This window comes from Zingiber officinale, unplaced genomic scaffold, assembly GCF_018446385.1.
Source record: "Zingiber officinale cultivar Zhangliang unplaced genomic scaffold, Zo_v1.1 ctg145, whole genome shotgun sequence".
Lineage (NCBI taxonomy): Eukaryota > Viridiplantae > Streptophyta > Magnoliopsida > Zingiberales > Zingiberaceae > Zingiber > Zingiber officinale.
This window is the reverse complement of record NW_024589841.1, coordinates 56,818-79,001: the sequence shown is the minus strand read 5'-3', so window position 1 is coordinate 79,001 and position 22,184 is coordinate 56,818. Positions and strand designations below refer to the sequence as shown.

Sequence of the window (22,184 nt, the reverse complement as noted above, 5' to 3'; positions counted from 1 at the left end):
ATGAGAGTCTTGCTGAAAGCAAAAAGAGGAGAAACAAGTGATGGTAGAGAGGTGGTGGTGTACAGTGACTACAAGTTGTGTCTCTTGAAAAGAAAACTGATTTTATTGAAAAAAGGATTTAGAGTAAATCTAATAGGAAATAAAATTGAGGAATGATTTGATCAATTGAGTGGAACCAATACATGCCAGTACATAATTTTGTTTTTTTTAGACTGCCTATTGTTCTTTTGATAGTCTTTAGGATTAAAATGAATACAGAGTAGTATTACTGAAGTCTTTTCCAAAGAGTTGGGAAAGGGGCACCTCGAAAGTTGCATATGGTACCAGAAACATGGTTCTTTATTCTCTGATCATATTGAACACTCTGTTTCACTGTGATGTTGTATTATTCAGAACATTGTTTGAGAAGAGTTTTATTTTCTTTAAATGTTTTCCTCTCTAATCGATTTGATTTTCCCCTCTGCACCTTCCTTTCTAATTTCTTTTTCCAATTACAGTTATCCAATTTATGAGTAGAAATTGTCAAGTGAACCCAGCTCCTTTCTTCACAATAAGGGGTTTTTTGTAAATTTTGGGAATAGGATTGCAAAAATGTCAATATTAATTTAAGAAGGCAGCTAAGTATAAAATTTAGATAACTACATTTTTATTGCATCGAGTGATCTGTATTTAAAGACAAATCATTTTCTATTTCCAGTTGGTGGCTGGTTGGCGTCGCTTTCTGTTGCAGGTCAAACAGCAATAACTGTGAGAAAACTTGTAAAAACAGAAATGATACCAGCTGAACCCATGCCAAAAGCCTCTCCATTTTCAAATGTTGAGCTTTGGACTTGGGCTTCTATTTTCCTTTCAACATTTGTTCTTGCTTATGTTAATCCAACAGCACTTGGTACAAGTGCAAGGACATGCCTCCCGTTCTTGCTAGCTGCAACAGTCTTGGGATACATGGTTGGTTCTGGGTAATAAACTTCTGTATATATATATATTTTAAACTAAAACAAACTTCTCTTATGGCGATATTTTGGAGTATGAACAGCTAATAGAGCTACCATTCTTTTGTCTCAGGTTACCATTTAATGTGAAGAAGGTATTCCACCCAATTATCTGTTGTGCACTCTCTGCTGATCTGGCAGCTGTAACTTATGGATATTTCTCAAAGAGTAGCTTGGATGCTGTCCTAGGTTCATTGCTTTCTTCTTTCAATCCAAGTTATGTTGGCTTAGTTGTAGTCATCTGACAGTTGGTAGATTTGGGACTACAAATCCTTGATTTATATTATTTTTATTGGTAAAAGTGAAGGTTTTGCGCTATACTTTTGCCACTTTCATCAACTTGTTGGTGTTGCTCAAAGTTTTGACTTTTTTCTGATTTTTGGGCTTTAGAGCAAATGAGTTACAACCAACTAAAATTGTAAATACTTGTCCCTACAGCTTTACCAAGAAGGATTTGCACCAGGCAGTTTTCTCTTTTCATCTTTTACTAATCAGAAGCCTGCTTTTAATGTTGTGTTTTTATGTTTGTAAGCTTTTTGTTGATTTTTGCAGCTGATTACCTTACAAAAATGTCATCAAATCCTGGAGCTGGTGATATTCTTATGGGCTTTCTTGGATCTGTTATAATTTCATTCGCCTTTTCTATGTTTAAACAAAGAAAGGTATTGTCTTCAGCCTCTAACCCATTTTTAATTTCTTAAGATATGAACTATTATGCTGACAGTTTCTCATGTGTTCTTGGCTAGTAGCTTGTCAAGAGACATGCTGCTGAGATCTTCTCATCAGTGATTTTTGCAACTATTTTCTCTCTGTACTCAACTGCAATCATAGGGCGTCTTGTTGGGCTAGAACCAAATTTAACCATTTCCATCCTACCAAGGTGTATAACAGTGGCATTAGCCTTGAGCATAGTGTCTTTCTTTGAAGGTACACTCTTGACACTAACAATAACTATATTTTGTGATTAGAACCTGTTAAGACATACAATTAAACTACTGCACTCGAGATGTTTTTTATTCCAAGAGTTGGTACTACATTTATAAGTTAATTTGCAGCCATTTCTCATTTTCCTTGTTTGTTTTTATAAACATGATTAAGGCCTGCAATCAAACTACTGCAGTTTAGATGGTTTTCTTTGAATCAGTACTAGATTTATAAGTTAAATGTCAGCAATTTCTATGCTGTTGCATTGAACATGACACAACTATATAGCAGATGAGATTCTCTTGTTTCCTTTTCTTAAGCATATATTGATCTTGGCTATCACTGAATTATGCGATATGTGTGCTTATAGGTGCAAATCCATCTCTGACTGCTGCAGCGGTAGTTCTAACTGGTGTGGTGGGAGCAAACTTTGTGCAAACTGTAATGGATAAACTCCGCCTTGATGATCCTATTGCTAGAGGAATAGCAACAGCTTCTAGGTATTAACTAAAGCCCTCCTACAGACTTACATCAGCTTGATGTGATTTATAAACACCTGTAACAGCATTAGAAATCTTGTTTAGTATATTATGATTAATTAGAGTTTTTAGAACACTTAGAAATATAATTCTGAAATCAAATGGGGTTTGGAAAGCTCACAATTAACTGACGATAGATTCTTGTCAAAGTTTCTCACAAGTTGAATTATTGTTCATAGCATTCAACCATCCTGAGATATATAGTTTATTGTTTTTCTGTTAATCTTCTTGGTTTAAACTTTTCATTCCTTGCTTCAAGGTAAATGCCATTCATTGGTATTTTTAAAATTGTGCTTTTAGTCTTGATTCTGGTACTTTATTGAACTGCTAAGGAATTTCATGGTATTTTAATTATGAGAAAAATATTCTACCATTGGGTTCATTGAGGAAAATTTCAAAAATTAGATATGAAAGTTTTCCAAAAACAGGAAGATGAAGTTTAAGTTGTAACAGCGTTATGAATAAGTAACTTGTTATGAGATTCCACTCTCTATTTGTGTCTAGTATTTCTTGGAATTTCTCCAATTGAGCATATAATATTTGCATGATTATGCATTCTTGCACTTTGTATTGTAATAGTGTCCCAGCTATTTGGGATTAAATATTCTTGCACTAATCATTGCCTGCGTTTTCTTTATCAGTGCTCATGGATTAGGGACAGCAGCACTGTCTGCAAAGGAACCGGAGGCACTTCCGTTCTGTGCCATTGCTTATGCATTAACTGGAATCTGTGGATCATTGATTTGCTCTGTTCCAATTGTAAGACAAAGCCTTCTGTTTATAGTTGGTTGAGAAATATCTTCTGTGCACACGCATTTGATCATTCCGTTACATCGACGAGATGAATGAAATCCTCTGGCATTTTTCTCCAAACTGAAATGCCTCTTGTACATTAACAGTGTAACCATCTAAAAATAAAGTGGAAAAATTATACTTACAAGGATTTGGTTTTTTTTTTTTTTTTTTTTTTTGCTTGTTAATATTGTCCAGAATTAATGCAAATCTAGAAGAATATGTGACCGTTGCAAAATATTTTGCCAATCAAAGATTCTTTCTCAATCCCATGGGAATTAGGAGTAGGCCGTTGCCTATAAATTAGGCTTGGATGTCATAGGAGAAGGTTAATTGCAGAATAGAATGGCGAGGAAGAAGGTTACGCTCGGGTGGATCGCGCACGACGCCACGCGCCGCACCACCTTCAAGAAACGGAAGCAGAGTCTACTCAAGAAGGTGAGCGAGCTCGCCACCCTCTGCGCCATCGACGCCTGTGCCGTCGTCTACGGACCGGAGGATGAGGCGCCGGAGGCGTGGCCTTCGCCTGCGGAGACGGCGCGCGTGGCGGCGCGGTTCAGGGCGGTGCCGGAATCGGATCAGAATCGCAAGAAGACGGACCAGGAAGGGTTCCTCCGCCAGCGGGCGGCCAAGCTGCGGGAGCAGCTCAGCCGGCAGGATCGCGGCAACAGGGAGCTGGAGGCGAGCCTGCTCATGCACGAAATGCTGTCCGGCGGCGGATGGAGGATGTGCGACGTGGGCATCGAGCAGGCCGCGGAGCTCGTGCGGTTGGCGGAGATAAAGCTGGCGCTGGTGCGCAACAGGGTCGAGAGGGAGAAGGCGAGGACCGCGGTGGAGCCGCCTCGGCAGGCGGTCGAACAGGTGGTGGGCATGGCGGTGGGTCCATCGATAGAATTTGTGAAGACGCCGTGGCAGGCGGCCGAACAGGTGGTGGACATGGCGGAGGATCCATGGATAGGATTTGTGTTGCCGCCGCTGCAGGCGGTCGAACAGGCGGTAGGCACGGTGGAGACAGTGGCGGAGGACGAAACCCTAAACTGGCTCGTGGAGGCCTTGAGCGCCGGCGAAATTGCACCGTTCGCCGACGTCGGGGAACAAGAAGCCAGGGCATTAAGCTGCATTGATCAGGAGCCGTGGGATGTTGGGGCATTAAGCTGCATTGATCAGGAGCCGTGCATTGATCAGGAGCCGTGGGATGTTGGGGCATTAAGCTGCATTGATCAGGAGCCGTGCATTGATCAGGAGCCGTGGGATGTTGGGGAACAAGAAGTCATAGCTTTATGCTGCATTGATCAGGTTGGCCGACAAGAAGACATGGCTTTATGCTGCATTTCTGAGGAGGCCGTGGATCCATGGATGGGATTCGTGGAGAAAATGTTTGGCGCCGTGCCATTGTCTTGCTTTGAGCCCGAGTCAGTGGAGCAGGATCACCCTCCGTGGCAAGCTCCGTTGGTCCTCTTCAACAGCCACTTCGACTGCTGATCAGGGATACTGACGAATTGATTGCGTCATGTGCATATTATTATACCACTGATTTGTTTTAGACCAAAACAAAAAACATTTGATTTGTACTCGGAATTCTTCGTGCTTGCATTCATTCATGATTCTTGCATTCATGTATCATTCTTGCACTCGATTTTTAAAACAGTGCGGTATGTTTGGACTGTGGTCACTGCAGGATTCCATATGAAATGCGTTATGAACATTATTTCTTAAAAAAAAAAAACACTGAATAACAACTGAGTATGCCACTATGAGTCTATGACAGTATTTGTTGAAAGTTTCAACAAGTTAACTCCAGCCACGCAAATAACAACTGACTTACATTTTATATGAATATAATCAATGCTCTCACGTATCTCCGCCGGCGCCATGCATGCGGCCAGATGTACATTACAACAGAGTGCGTGTCCCAACTTAACAGTAATTCACGAAACATACCAAAAATTAAAAAAATTAAAAACCTTATGGAAGTTGTTACCCTAGACCATGGTATACCGGAAGATTAGGCTTGGGCTAAACAAAGCATATTGGATAATAACAAACAGTTTGCAGCTACACAATAACTTTGGTTGGTAAATAGGACCCTCCAATACGCACATATATGTATTACATGTATTTACAATCTTTCAAGATGTACACAAATATTTCAAAACAGTCCCACCCTATGTATGCACTATGACTGAGAAAACACAACAAATGTCAAAATAGGCAGCCTTCTGTGATGAATCTATGCTTGAGATTTGAGAACAGGGTCAATGGGTCAGAAGATAAAATCACGGCCAAAACTGGGGCCTTCCTGCTTGTAACATACTGAACAATAACAAACAAGTAATTCATTTTTCCGTATGATTTGTAATTTCAGAAGATTAAGTAATACAGACACAGAGTAGCATGTTAGACATTATCAATATCACATTTCTAGATATGCTTTGGCTTCACCACACCAACTAATATTTTCAATGCTTAGTTCAAATATTTTGAAAACTATTTATACCTGATAATGAAAGACACTGGTCCAAGGTCTGTTGCCATTCATTTTTACTGATGGCTTGCCACGTCTGCTCCAAGAACCAATTTTACTAAACCACAGACAAGCATCTAGGCAACAAGGTGACCAAAGTTCAGAGACACAAGTTCACATCCCAAATGCTTGACTGTATAAATCACCTGCACTCGTCATGCAGAAGTTGTTTAAAGCAGTGCTTTTGTAGTAGCCATTGAGTTCATTTCTGTCATTCCTGTAGATCTCACCCCTGCCCACATCAGCTTCAGTACACATACTGTTCCAGGCATCCCAAAGGTTATTTGAGTTTAGTGGATTCCATGGTTGTTGGAACGATAACTGTGTAAGTGGAGAGAAGCCTGTATGGCTCTGTGCAGAAAGTCAAGATGCAGCAAAAGCATGTAAAGGCAAGAAATGTTTCCCCTATATCTGGCATCCCCATGTTTTGATGAGATGTGACATTAGGTGAAACCTTGGGTCGCTATCAGAAGTGATAAATTGTGCAGGAAATGATGAATTCAATCCCAATGTAGAGTTATTTGGTTCAGCAGGTATCTGACTCTTGCCAACAGCCAGTATTGCAGGATCTATAAACTCCACATCATCAGCATGATCAATTGAATGTGATTGATAATGATTTTCAGCTGAAGTGGAAGCATGCCTATGATTTACACAACATAAAAATCTCCAAAACACACAAGAAAGCAAGATGTACAAACCTGAGTAGGCAGTGTCATGGGTCTGGTTAAATCTGGTTTGAGAAAAAAACAATGAGGGAGGCGCTCTGCTAGGAGTTGAGAATCCTGGTGGCACAGCAATCTTGGCCAGCAAAACACCTTCCAAAAAAAGGATTTTCAGGATGTAGATTAAAGGCATGAGAGACAAAAATTGCAAGAAAGGAAATGCATCAAGTGAGCTTGAACTTGCATTGAAAAAAAAAGCACTCAACAAATCACTCTCAGAAAGGGCATACAAGAATCAGATAGTAATGAGATGTAGACTCAAACTAGTCAAAGCCATTTACAGGCTCCAATTGTCCAGAGACAACCCATAAATACAAGCGTACCAAACGTCAAGTCAAATACTTGTACGCATGTTCAGTTCAAGAATTACACAAAAATTGATTAGTGTATCACATAGCTTTGGCCATGTATACCTGTTGCCTGGTCCGAATGTCCTTTTCCTAAAGCATTCTTGTGTTCTCCCAAATGAAATTGAACTTCGATTTAGTGGCAAACGTACCAGAAAGTTCCTAAATATTGTTTTAAATGAGTCCTAAAGCATCCATTATGAATGGATCCTAAAAGCACAGCAAGAAACACACTCTGAGAGGAAATGATGGCAATGTTGTCCTTTAAAATACTTCCAGTTCTTTTTAAGGCTGTACAAAAGTGGTGTTGCAGAAATTAAATAAGGATTTTATCTTAACTGGCATTGTTTCCTCGCCCAGCTTCCAAAGATGGGCAAAATTCTAAAACAAATAGCTTCACAAAATTACAATTTCAGAGAATTGCATTATTCACAAAGCCATGAGATTTTAAAGAAAAGAATCATCCACATCTGACTACAACTAAGTCTGAATAGCAATCATTCAAGCTCACTGGGGTGGGCTGCTACTTAAGCCACCAAAGGAAATTATTCTATTTCAAACTATTAAAAAAAAGATCCATATTAAAAGGGGGGAAATTTGAAGTTTAAGTTAGGAGCATCAACTCAGTTTGGGTTATTTAAACTTTTAATTACTGTATAATTTTACAGCACTGTCCAGAAAACCATAAAATGCTCAGTAATCTTCTCTGGCTTAGTTTTAATCATATAGGAAATGCTATTGTTTATAAAGTTAGAAAAGTGCCTCACACAATACATATACACTAAAAAACCATTTAAAATCAGAAAGGTCAAAACAATGCATTCACTGTGTTAGATTAGCATACAATTCGATGTCTCCTAAGTGGCCTCAGAGTTCATCCTTGTATACACCATCCAGCATGTTCCCCTTTGTAGCGCAACCATGCACTCACATGGAGAGGAAGCAACCAATGCAACAAGCGATTGGGTACACAAGGCAGACCCAGACTAAACTAAATAATCAGAGCCAAAGGAATATTAATCAAATTCCATTGACAAGGCATACAGTCATGAAAATAGGAGGCATATGGCTGACCATGAAACCACTCAAAACAATGTGACTAGTCAGAAGAAACTTAAGCACGAACATAGTCTATCCCACAAAATAAAAAGTAAATGAGGAGTATTAGAACCGAACAAACAAAGGGAAGTGAAAGGGAAGCAAATATAACATTGGATATAGTGTCAAATATTTCACACATATTTGAAATGAAAAGCAAACAAGAGAACTCTTATCATTACTCCTAGTAGATGAATCACCAGAAATTGTGATAATACATTTAGAATCATTGAACTGAAGACCATTGTGGAAACTATCTCTGCATGAATTTTGTGATGAGAAGCAAAATCTTCGTGCATGAATAGATTCTCTGACTGTAGTTTCTGGAAGACTTGATTGATTTTCTTGCCAGGCATAAGAAAATCTAGACTGATTATTGGTTGGACTTCTTGATGAACTGGATAAGCTAAATGATCCATCTTGCTTGTTTGTTTCACCCAGCATATTAGCCAAAGAGTTAGCCAGTGATACTGATTTGTCCCATGGATCAAACTCTAATGACAAAATATCTGAAATAATGCTGCTCTCTCCCATTTTATCTATGTAAACATCATTGACAGTGTTAGTTGTAGCATTACTACCTAGAGGATGCATTCTCTCTTTGTTGCAGTTGAACTCAGGACTCCCTGAATCATTCCTGCTTAAGGAGTTTGTACTTACATCGACTATTGGGTGGCCATTATGTACATAAGAATCTTTGCCTCCGAAGGAACCATTAGCCATCTCAACGCTGTTAGAGTGTATACTAAAAGCCTAGGTTTTGGTATAAACATTTATCTAGAAATAAGAATCACATTGGTCAAATGTCTACATTTATGATAAATGTAGTTGTTCAATTAATTTATATTGTAGATAACATGGTGTGTGGTGTCACACACAGAGGATCATGTTATCAGTACCTTATAAATTATAAACAGTAACTCATGACCATAATGGAAAGGAACAAACCATTGGAAGGTCGTAGTGTAATTAGGTATTAGTTTATCTTAACTATATAATTACACTAGTACACTTAGAGTGTATTGAGTAGGACCATTTGAGGTCGTTTCTTTTATACTGGCTTTATAAAGAAACAAAGACCTCGGTTATTATGGAAGTGTGTACTCTTAATCCTAATATAATAACAAGCACATATATTTGATATTTATTTCTTTAATTTATCAATGGGTGAGATTTAGTTCGATAAATCAATAAGCCCGATAAGTTGGGAAATGATATCGCTTATAGTGTGTGTTGTTGATTATAGAAGGAAACTGTGTCCTAGAGATACTAGGTTGATAATGTCCTCAAGAGGAGCTCATAAAGATTGTCATGTTAAACCTGCGGTGGACTTAGTCCGACATTATAATAAGGTTGAGTGGTACTACTCTTGGATGAGATATTAATTAAATGAGTTGTCGTAACTCACTTAATTAGTGGACATTCGATATCTTAAACACAGGGAGACTAACACGCTCATAATAAGAAGGAGCCCAAAAATGTAATTTGGGATTGGTGCGGTAGTTCAATAATAGTTCTCTAGTGGAATGAATTATTATTGATAAAATTAAGTTGTGTGTTCGGGGCGAACACGGGATGCTTAATTTTATCGGGAGACCAAAACCAATTCCTCCTCTCGGTCCCTATCGTAGCCTCTTATTTATAGAGTACTATACCCACCTATACCCACCTTCATACCCATGTTATAAGGGCCGGCCAAGCTAGCTTGAGGATCAAGCTAGGGCCGGCCAAACCATTGGTTCATGGGTGGCCGGCCCTAGCTTGAACCCAAGCTTAGGTGGCCGGCCCTATTTAATTTTAAAAGAATTTTAATTTTAAAATTTTCTTATGTGAAAGATATAATTTATTGAAGAGATTAAAAATTAAAATATCTCTTTTATAAATCTCTACAAAAGATTAAAGAAAGAGATTAAATCTCTTTCCTTATTTGTGTTGGTTGCTACTCGGAAAACCTATAGGTTCCACTGTACAAAAATTTTGTACAAAGGTCTGAACCTTTTCCTAGCTACCATGTGTTCTTTTAAATTAAATTTTGGATCGCCTGCGGAACTTAACACGTTTGATCCAAAACTTAATCTATTTGTTCTTTTAGGTTTTGACTTGGATCTCCTGCGGAACTTAACACGTTCGACCCAAGTCTCCTTAAGTTATTAATTCCATTAAATATTAATTTCCATAAAAGGTTCCCAGTACTGACGTGGCGAGGCACATGGCCTTCTTGGATATGGGAGCAACCACCACCGACTAGACAAAACCTTTAATAGAAAGCTAATATTTAATTTCCTAAAATAACTTTAGGTTAACCAAAGAGAACAATCAAATCACAAGGAAAAGAAAGAAACAAAAGAACACAACTTCGAAAAAACATATTCGAAATTCTAGAACGTAAGCCTCTTGTATTTGGTATTATTTCCATAAATAACTAGCATGATGCGGAAATAGAAATTACTAGTTATACCTTGTAGAAAAACCTCTTGATCTTCTACCGTATTCCTCTTCTAATCTTGGACGTTGTGTGGGCAACGATCTACCGAGATGAGAAACCACCAACCACCTTCTTCTCCTCCAAGCAAGGTTCGGCCACAAAGGAAGAACTTTACCAAAGAAGAAAATCAAAATACTAACCAAGCTCCAAGAGATGCTAGCTTTCTCTCCTTCTTCTTCTTCTTCTCCACGTAGTATCCGGCCACCACAAGAACTCCAAGAGAGATGAAGTATTCGGCCACCACAAGAGGAAGAGAGGGAGAGGTTGGCCGGCCACACCAAGGAACAAAAGAGGGAGAGGAATAATAGATGTTGTGTCTTGTGAAGGCACCCTCACCCCTTCTTTTATATTCCTTGGCCTAGGCAAATTAGGAAATTTAATTACAATAAATTTTCCTTAATTTCCTTGACATGATTTAATTGAGAGAAATAAAATAAAATTTCCCAAATTAATTTCAAGTGGCCGGCCACATCTTTGGAAAACAAAAGAGGACAAATTTTAATCAACAATTAAAACTTCCTAATTTGTTTCCGGAAATTTTAAAAAATAAAATTTCTCTTTAAAATCTCTTCATGGTTGATAAAAGGAAATTTCTATAATTTTAATTTTATCAACATGTGAATAATTTTTAAAGAAAAAATAAAACATCTCTCCAATCTACAAATAAGGAAAGAGATCTAATCTCTTTCTTTAATCTTTTGTAGATCTTTTACAAGAGAGATATTTTAATTTTAATTCTCTTTAAAATATATCTTCCACATAATAATAAAAATTAAAATTAAATTTCTTTTTTAATTTATTTGGCCGGCCCTACTAGCTTGGGTTCAAGCTAGGGCCGGCCACCCAATTTTATACCTAGGCCGGCCCTAGCTTGTTCCCAAGCTAGCTTGGCCGGCCCCCATTGGGTGGGTATAGAAGGTGGGTATAGGTGGGTATAGAACTCTATAAATAAGAGGCTACGATAGGGACCGAGAGGAGGAATTGGTTTTGGTCTCCCGATAAAATTAAGCATCCCGTGTTCGCCCCGAACACACAATTTAATTTTATCAATGATAATTCATTCCACTAGAGAACTATCATTGAACTACCGCACCAATCCCAAATTACATTTTTTGGGCTCCTTCTTATTATGAGTGTGTTAGTCTCCCTGTGTTTAAGATATCGAATGTCCACTAATTAAGTGAGTTACTGACAACTCATTTAATTAATGTCTAAGTCCAAGAGTAGTACCACTCAACCTTATCGTCATGTCGGACTAAGTCCACCTGCAGGGTTTAACATGACAATCCTTATGAGCTCCTCTTGGGGACATTATCAACCTAGTATCTCTAGGACACAGTTTCCTTCTATAATCAACAACACACACTATAAGTGATACCATTTCCCAACTTATCGGGTTTATTGATTCAACGAACTAAATCTCACCCATTGATAAATTAAAGAAATAAATATCAAATATATGTGCTTGTTATTACATTAGGATTAAGAGCACACACTTCCATAATAACCGAGGTCTTTGTTTCTTTATAAAGTCAGTATAAAAGAAACGACCTCAAATGGTCCTACTCAATACACTCTGAGTGTACTAGTGTAATTATATAGTCAAGATAAACTAATACATAATTACACTACGACCTTCCAATGGTTTGTTCCTTTCCATTTTAGTCGTGAGCTACTGTTTATAATTTATAAGGAACCGATAACATAATCTTCCGTGTGTGACACCACACACCATGTTATCTACAATATAAATTAATTGAACAACTACATTTATCATAAATGTAGACATTTGACCAATGTGATTCTTATTTCTAGATAAATGTTTATACCAAAAGCTAGGCTTTTAGTATACACTCTAACAATCTCCCACTTATACTAAAAGACTAAGTTGCCATATCAGCTGCCATACATCTGATTCCCAACCCTTCAACATGCCCATCAAAAGCTCTTGCCTTAAGGACCTTAGTGAAAGGATCTATAGGTCATCACCTGATGCAATCTAGGCGGCAACAACTTCTCCTCGTTTATACAATTTCTTGTATTGGGTGGTACTTGCGCTCTATTGTGTTTACTTGCCTTAATAGACTTATGGTTTCTTCGAGTTTGCTACTGCACCAACATTATTACAATAAATTGTAATAATCTTTGGACAAACCAGAAATCATATCTAAGTCTATCTTGAGGTTATTGAGTCATTCAACTTTTATGGCTACCTCAGAGGTTTGCCATATATTAAGCTTCTATGGTGGAGTCCAGAAAAACACCTATGCTTATCACTCTTCCATAGTTATGACTTTACCTCCTAAAGTAAACACAAAACCCCGAGCTTGACTTATTATTGTCCCTATCCGATTGGAAGTCAAAATCCGTGCAACCCACAGGGACCATATTAACTGCCTTGTAAGCTAGCATATAATCTCTAGCGCCTCTAAGGTACTTTAATATATGCTTTATTGCAGTCCACTGTCCTTGTCCAGGATTACTTTGATATCTGCTAACTATGCCCTTGGCAAAACAGATTTCTGATCTCGTGCATAGCATACATTAGGCTTCCAACAGCCGTAGCATAAAGAACTACCTTTATTTCATTTATCTCCTTTGATGTCTATAGAGACATATCTTTAGATAAAGTTACTCCATCCTGAAAAGGTAAGAAACCTTTCTTGGAGTTTTGTATGCTTAAAACGAGCAAGGATTTTTCCGATGTATGAAGCTTGGGATAAGTAAAATATTCTTTTCTTGCGATCCCTTATTACTTTGATCTCAAGAATATATACATTCTCCCAAGTCCTTTATATCGAATTGTTTGGACAACCATACCCTTACTTCTGACAACATTTTGATATTGTTTCCAACTACCAAAAATGTTATCTAAGTATAGTACAAGAAATATCACCACGTTTCCATCACATCTTTTGTATACACAAGACTTATCCGGTTACTAAATCCATAGATCTGGATTACTTTGATAAACCGGATGTTCCAAGACCTTGAAGCTTTGCCTCAGTCCATAGACTGATTGAGCTTGCACACAAGATGCTCTTAGCCCTTTGCAATGAACCCTTCTGGTTGCTTTATATAGATGTTTTCTTCAAGACTTCCATTAAGGAATGCTGTCTTGACATCCACTTGCCAAATAGATAAAAGAATCCGAATAGACTTAAGCATGGCTACCAGTGAAAAAGTTTCCTTTTTCATCTAGCCTTGCTTTGAAGGTTTCTACCTTCCTGTCTATCCCTCTTTTCCTATTATAGACCTTTTACACCCAAAGGCTTTTACACCACTTGGTGGTTCTACAAGCTTCCAAATTTTATTAGAATACATATATTCTAATTCTATTATTCATTACTCTTTGCCAAGATGCTGCATATTTATCTTGGAGTGCTTCATCATATGTCCGGAGATCAGGTTTATGTCCTTCAGGGATCGAGTCCAAAAACTCTCCCAAAACATGACCTATTTAGGTTGCCTAACAACCCTCCCACTACGACAAGGCACTTTATGCAATTGTGTATCAATTTGTGATACGTGTTGCAGTTTTCTTGTGGTATCTCATCTTGTACAGTTGGTACTAGGTTAGACATGTCCTTTATTATTTCCTTAAGAACAAATTTACTTATGAGCACGTGGTTCATTATATAGTCCTTTTCTAAAAATCAGTCATTGATGCTAACAATGACTTTCTGATTTTAAGACTATAAACCTACTTTTGTTTATCTAGGATAACTTACAAACAAGTGAACTCCTATCCAACTTATCATTGTCTCTCATATGTGCTGGATTACCCGAATCCGAATATGCTTCAAAATAGGTTTTCACCTATTCAGCAATTCTATATGAGTAGAGAGTTCTAACTTGGAAGGTACTATGTTCACTTTCGTTTTCAGAGTTTATCCTTAAAACAAATTTGGTAATTTTCTGAATAACTCATCATCTATCTAATTATTCCATAAGAGTCCTTTACCTTCTTTCTACTACACCATTCTGTTGGAGTGTACCAAATGTAGTTAGTTGGGATTGAAATCCTACTTCTGATAAATGACTCCTAAATTCTCCCAAGAGGTACTTGCCACTACGATCTTACCGTAGTGTCTTGATATTTTTACTTTGTCGTTTCTCCACATCAGCCTCGTACTCTTTGAACTAATCAAAGCACTTAGACTTGCGGCACATCAAGTAAATATATCCGTATCTCAAATAGTTATCTATAAAATAGATAAAATATTTGAAACAACCTCTTGCCTAGATGCTCATAGGATCACACAAATCAGAATGAACCAATTCCTATATATCTTTTGTTCCAAACCCCTTAGACTTAAAAGCTCCTTGGTTATTTTCCTTCCAAGTAAGACTCGCAGGTTGGAAAGATTTCCACTACTAATGAACCCAAAAGTTCATCAGCTACCAATGAATCCTACTCAAGTATAACCTAGCTTTTAGATGTCAAAGATATAATTGGTTCATTTCCGAAGGTTACTTTCTCTTAAAATTAGAAGATGTGTTACTAATTTCCATTTGTTGCATCGTGGGAGTTATTGGATTATAAATTGTCAACCACCATACCAGAATAGATAACTTCCCTATTTTTCTTGATAACAACTTTGTTATCAAAATAGACACAATATCTATAATAGTTTAGAAACTGAAGTCAGGTTCTTTCTAAACTTGGTACGTAAAGACAATTACTTAAAATCCATATTTTATTCTTATCGAAGGATAAACATCTCCCACTGCAATAGCTACCACTTTTACAGTAGTGCCCATGTGGACGGTGATTTACCTTTCATTTAGTTGTCGGGTTTCCTGGAACCCTGCAATGAATTGCAGACATGATTAATGGCATCTTGTATCTACACTCCAGGTTCTGGTAGATAACACCACTAGACATGTTTCAACTAATGAATTAAATACACCTAAATTGTTCTTAGTTCTAAGAAGACAGTCTACCTTAATGTCCTAGTCCTATTTCCAATCATTACAATTGGGACTACTAAGTCTTTTTCTATAGTATGACTACTAGGGATTGACAAACATCCTAAGAATCACAAAAATATTTGGTCAAGATCAACTTCTTAAAATCTCCATGAATTTTGTGTATACAAAATCGAAGAGGAGATTTTATTCATTAATTTTATTATCTCGTCAACTTTACTTTATGACGAATAAAATTAATAGTTGATCTGTCTTTGATCAAATATTTGGTTAAAACTCTTTGAATTTAAAATAAAATATTGATTCCTCAAACAATATTATTTAAATTCACCAACACCTCAAACACCGTGAATTTTGCATGTCACGTTAGTGTGGACGTATACAAATTCAACATTTGTAAAAGGAGGGTTTTACCCATTAACTATCTTGTCAACGTATCTTTATGACAAATAAAATTATCTCAAACACCGTTAATTTTGTATGCCACGTTAGTGTGGACGTATACAAAATCAATCATTTGTAAGAGGGGTTTTAACCCTTTAATTTTATTATCTTGTCAACCTAGTTTTATGACAAATTAATAGTTGGTTTCATTTGGTCACACAAATAATAGCAGTGACTCCGATGGGGAGGATACTATTAGATGTGTCTAAGTGTATACCATTACTTGACACTAAGTCCATTAATAAGATTATGCCCTTCCTTGGGGAAGATCACACGCCTTAATTAACTTCCTATAGTCATCCAAAATGGAAGTTTGTTCTAGTGATCCACAAACAAGCTCATCCGTTATGGAGGAAGGCACTCAGAGCCAACGCGCAAGCTTGTTTGCATCACTTACAAACCAGTAATGGAGACCATGAGATTTATTTAAAATCCCTCTCCCACTTAGTTATTTATAAACGAGGAATTTTAACTATGCTAGCCTACTAGTCATGTATACTAACATGCACACACAATATAAAAGCAATAAATAGAAAATCTAATTTTCAACTATTATGGCTTTTATCTCTAGTTGTCCTCCGTGTGTTGTCATCCCAAGCTGCTGCCATATTTGGCCACCGCCACCGGGTCTAGCTATCGCATCCATCTTGCTACTAGTTCCGCTGCGCCTCTGGTCCTTAGAAGGTTCCACGCTTTGCAAGATTCGATCCGCGACATAAATAGAATTTTACATTTTTGATCCTATATTCCATAAAAGGAATGTACATGTATCTAGATCAAAAATAAAATTCTAATAAAACTAAATACAGCTCCTGCTGTATTTTAATACAATCATGCACACACATATAAATTGCCCTTGACATGTCCAAGGGTCCAATCACACACATAATTAACTAAAAGCCATAATAGTTGGATCCTGCATCCACAAAGTTAGCACATCCTACTATTATCCTGCCTAAATTATGTATGACATGTGCATAATTAAACTAAATACCAAATACACAGAGGCAAAACCCTAGCTCTGATACCAATTGTTGGTTGCTACTCGGAAAACCTATAGGTTCCACTGTAAAAATTTTGTACAAAGGTCTGAACCTTTTCCTAGCTACCATGTGTTCTTTTAAATTAAATTTTGGATCGCCTGCGGAACTTAACACGTTTGATCCAAAACTTAATCTATTTGTTCTTTTAGGTTTTGACTTGGATCTCCTGCGGAACTTAACACGTTCGACCCAAGTCTCCTTAAGTTATTAATTCCATTAAATATTAATTTCCATAAAAGGTTCCCGATCTGGCGTGGCGAGGCACATGGCCTTCTTGGATATGGGAGAAACCACCACCGACTAGACAAAACCTTTAATAGAAAGCTAATATTTAATTTCCTAAAATAACTTTAGGTTAACCAAAGAGAACAATCAAATCACAAGGAAAAGAAAGAAACAAAAGAACACAACTTCGAAAAACATATTCGAAATTCTAGAACGTAAGCCTCTTGTATTTGGTATTATTTCCATAAATAACTAGCATGATGCGGAAATAGAAATTACTAGTTATACCTTGTAGAAAAACCTCTTGATCTTCTACCGTATTCCTCTTCTAATCTTGGACGTTGTGTGGGCAACGATCTACCGAGATGAGAAACCACCAACCACCTTCTTCTCCTCCAAGCAAGGTTCGGCCACAAAGGAAGAACTTTACCAAAGAAGAAAATCAAAATACTAACCAAGCTCCAAGAGATGCTAGCTTTCTCTCCTTCTTCTTCTTCTTCTCCACGTAGTATCCGGCCACCACAAGAACTCCAAGAGAGATGAAGTATTCGGCCACCACAAGAGGAAGAGAGGGAGAGGTTGGCCGGCCACACCAAGGAACAAAAGAGGGAGAGGAATAATAGATGTTGTGTCTTGTGAAGGCACCCTCACCCCTTCTTTTATATTCCTTGGCCTAGGCAAATTAGGAAATTTAATTACAATAAATTTTCCTTAATTTCCTTGACATGATTTAATTGAGAGAAATAAAATAAAATTTCCCAAATTAATTTCAAGTGGCCGGCCACATCTTTGGAAAACAAAAGAGGACAAATTTTAATCAACAATTAAAACTTCCTAATTTGTTTCCGGAAATTTTAAAAAATAAAATTTCTCTTTAAAATCTCTTCATGGTTGATAAAAGGAAATTTCTATAATTTTAATTTTATCAACATGTGAATAATTTTTAAAGAAAAAAATAAAACATCTCTCCAATCTACAAATAAGGAAAGAGATCTAATCTCTTTCTTTAATCTTTTGTAGATCTTTTACAAGAGAGATATTTTAATTTTAATTCTCTTTAAAATATATCTTCCACATAATAATAAAAATTAAAATTAAATTTCTTTTTAATTTATTTGGGTTCAAGCTAGGGCCGGCCACCCAATTTTATACCTAGGCCGGCCCTAGCTTGTTCCCAAGCTAGCTTGGCCGGCCCCCATTGGGTGGGTATAGAAGGTGGGTATAGGTGGGTATAGAACTCTATAAATAAGAGGCTACGATAGGGACCGAGAGGAGGAATTGGTTTTGGTCTCCCGATAAAATTAAGCATCCCGTGTTCACCCGAACACACAACTTAATTTTATCAATGATAATTCATTCCACTAGAGAACTATCATTGAACTACCGCACCAATCCCAAATTACATTTTTGGGCTCCTTCTTATTATGAGTGTGTTAGTCTCCCTGTGTTTAAGATATCGAATGTCCACTAATTAAGTGAGTTACTGACAACTCATTTAATTAATGTCTAAGTCCAAGAGTAGTACCACTCAACCTTATCGTCATATCGGACTAAGTCCACCTGCAGGGTTTAACATGACAATCCTTATGAGCTCCTCTTGGGGACATTATCAACCTAGTATCTCTAGGACACAGTTTCCTTCTATAATCAACAACACACACTATAAGTGATACCATTTCCCAACTTATCGGGTTTATTGATTCAACGAACTAAATCTCACCCATTGATAAATTAAAGAAATAAATATCAAATATATGTGCTTGTTATTACATTAGGATTAAGAGCACACACTTCCATAATAACCGAGGTCTTTGTTTCTTTATAAAGTCAGTATAAAAGAAACGACCTCAAATGGTCCTACTCAATACACTCTGAGTGTACTAGTGTAATTATATAGTCAAGATAAACTAATACATAATTACACTACGACCTTCCAATGGTTTGTTCCTTTCCATTTTAGTCGTGAGCTACTGTTTATAATTTATAAGGAAACTGATAACATGATCTTCTGTGTGTGACACCACACACCATGTTATCTACAATATAAATTAATTGAACAACTACATTTATCATAAATGTAGACATTTGACCAATGTGATTCTTATTTCTAGATAAATGTTTATACCAAAAGCTAGGCTTTTAGTATACACTCTAACAATTTGTAGATTAGAAAGGATATTTTATTTCTCTTCTTTATAAATTATTCACATGTTGAAAAATTAAAATTATAGAAATTTCTTTTTATAAACCAATCATAAAAGGGATAAAAATTATTGGAGAAATTTTTTATAAAATTTCTGGAGACAAATTAGGAAGTTTTAATTAATTAAAACTCTCCTTGTTTTGTTTTTTAAAGTGGCCGGCCATTGTGTTTAAAAGAAGAAAAATTGTTTTAATTAAAATAATTTTTCTTTACATGGCAAAAGAATTAAGGAAATTTTGTAATTAAATTTCCTAATTTGCCTAGGCCAAGGAATATAAAAGAAGAGGTGAGGGTGCCTTCATGGGAACAACCTCTATTATTTTTCCTCTCTCTTTTCCTTGGTGTGGTGGCCGGCCCTTTCCTTTCTCTCTTCTCCTCTTGTTGGCCGAAACCTATCTTCTTGGTGGAGCTTTTGTTTGTGGCCGGATCAAGGAAGGAGAAGAAGGAGAGAAAGCAAGTCTAGTCTCTAGCATCCCTTGGAGCATTGGTGGCGGCCGAAATTCTTCATCCTTGAAGAAAATTATTGTGGCCGGCCATCCTCTTCTTTTCTTCCTCTTTTGTGGTGGCCGAAACTTATCTCTTGCTTGGAGTTCTTGTGGTGGCCGGATACTATTTGGAGAAGAAGAAGAAGAAGGAGAGAAAGCTTGTATCCCTTGGAGTTTGGTTGGTGTTTTGTTCTTCGTCCTTGGTGAAGCTTCTTTGTGATTGGCCGAACCTAGCTAGGAGAAGAAGAAGGTGCTTGGTGGTTTCTCATCTTGGAAGATCGTTGCCCACACAACGTCCGAGGTTAGAAGAGGAATACGGTAGAAGATCAAGAGGTCTTTCTAAAAGGTATAACTAGTAATTTTTCTTTCCGCATCATGCTAGTTATTTATGGAAATAATACCAAATACAAGAGGCTTACGATTCTAGTATTTCGAATATGTTTTTCGAAGTTGTGTTCTTTTGTTTTATTTTTCCTTGTGATTTGATTGTTCTTTTCGGTTAACCTAAAGTTATTTTAGGAAATTAAATATTAGATTTCTATAAAAGGTTTTGTCTAGTCGGTGGTGGTTGCTCCCATATCCAAGAAGGCCATGTGCCTCGCCACGTCAGTACTGGGAACCAATTATGGAAATTAATATTTAATGGAATTAATAACTTAAGGTGATTTGGGTCGAACGTGTTAAGTTCCGCAGGAGATCCAAGTCAAAACCTAAAAGAACAAATAGATTAAGTTTTGGATCAAACGTGTTAAGTTCCGCAGGCGATCCAAAATTTAATTTAAAAGAACACATGGTAGCTAGGAAAAGGTTCAGACCTTTGTACAAAATTTTTGTACAGTGGAACCTCTAGGCTTTCCGAGTAGCAACCAACAAACGCTTCTATCAATATCCACAGAACTCTCGACACCTGGTGTTCGCTTATTGACAAGTCACACAAAGAAGTAGCACTTAAATGTATTGTATTGTTATCCGGTCTATTTAAAGAATGCAAAGAATGGTTGTCCTGCTCTTTCAAGGGATCTTCCATCTCATTCATTGCAGATATCAACTGTTGCCCTTGGAGCTCATTGTTCCAACCTGTTGGTTCATCCCTACTTGATGCCACAGGTCTGAAAAAAAATCTCGACTCTGGGGTAAAACAACTGAAGAGAAACTAGAGGCTAAGGTCTGATGTTGGCCAACATTTACCTGTTTTGTTGTTGATCTATCCAATTTAACTGACAAAGACCCTAAACCCAAGCTATGTACAACGCCATTGATAAGGGCAGAATCACGATCAACTGTATCAGGATCAGAATTGCTAAGCTGTGTAACATGACATTTAAGCATGGTGCTATTTCTTGGAAACATCTCCCTATTGCTTAAATTTATGATATGTCCATTATGTTCAAGTGTTTCAACAAGGGGGTTAGATAAGCAACTTGAAAAAACATGGGAAACATCTGTCGTCTTTGGGGCAAACTGAGTTGGCAACCATGTTAAAGATGTAGGCTGATGTCTGACAGTGTTTGATTTTATAGATTCACAACCAATGAAATTGTCATCCACATCTTCCTTGGGTTTTGGTATGACAATGGTATCATCATCCCATGCAGATACTAAAGGCCAATCACTATCTTGAATCTACTGAGTTACCAAATTGTAATTGTTCTGATGATCCTGAGACTGCACCAACTATATTGCTTTCAGGTTCCTTTGAAGTTGTAGCCACTTCATCAAGCTTTTCTGGAGGTTGAATTGGATTTTTCATCAGTGCAGAAGGCAAAGTAGACCTTTTGCTAGTCTCTACATTTTGCCTGGCAAGAGTTTCAGAACATTGCATGCTTGAATCTATCTGACAATTTGAACCATGAAGACCCCTACATGTGGTAAGAATATTAGTAAAAAAGATATTTTGTGGCATGTAAAGTTAAAAGCAACATACCATGAAGCAGATGCTGGTAAAGCATTGGATTTCCTGAGACTACTATTGGGAAGAGAACCTTTGACCTGGCTAGGAGCACTCTGTATGAACACCTAGTTTGGAAAAGAATGACATAGAGCATAAAAAGAACAATATGGATCTGCTCTCATAGAAGGTGGCATTTCTTATCAAAACAAGTGCATATAGTACAATAGATTATTGACTTACATTATAGGCATCTTTGACTGGATGCTTAGTTCCATTACTGCTGGAGTCATCTACAGGAGGTGGCAGCACATTCCAGTCCGTTGTTGTATGTTCAAAGTAGTTTTAGGAACTCTACTCCTGAAATGCCAAACTAATCCATGGATTAAGTCCAGTAATAGAAACAAAGTTTATAAGCAGAAACTAGAGTCTTAGTGAGAAAAAAGTATGCTCAAGAGGCAAAACTAAAGGAATCAGTTGGCTTGCTTCTAATATACTTAAATGGTGCAAGATAAAAATCAACTAGATGCTTATGTAA

At 37.2% G+C, this 22,184-nt stretch overlaps 2 protein-coding genes across 2 annotated transcripts; both read left to right on the top strand.

Annotated features, from left to right (window-relative positions):
• The first annotated feature begins 504 nt into the window (after positions 1-504).
• LOC122036362 (plastidal glycolate/glycerate translocator 1, chloroplastic-like) lies at positions 505-3,395 on the top strand. The gene is made up of 6 exons (XM_042595658.1): positions 505-959; positions 1,066-1,181; positions 1,545-1,654; positions 1,742-1,919; positions 2,287-2,416; positions 3,097-3,395. The coding sequence occupies exons 1-6, from the start codon at positions 772-774 to the stop codon at positions 3,245-3,247; spliced, it is 873 nt and encodes a 290-aa protein (XP_042451592.1). The 5' UTR covers positions 505-771; the 3' UTR covers positions 3,248-3,395.
• Positions 3,396-3,497: 102 nt separating this feature from the next.
• On the top strand, positions 3,498-4,729 carry LOC122036361 (agamous-like MADS-box protein AGL19). Its single transcript, XM_042595657.1, has one exon. It carries the CDS (start codon positions 3,593-3,595, stop codon positions 4,727-4,729), a length of 1,137 nt encoding a protein of 378 aa, XP_042451591.1. The 5' UTR covers positions 3,498-3,592.
• The last annotated feature ends 17,455 nt before the right edge of the window (positions 4,730-22,184 follow it).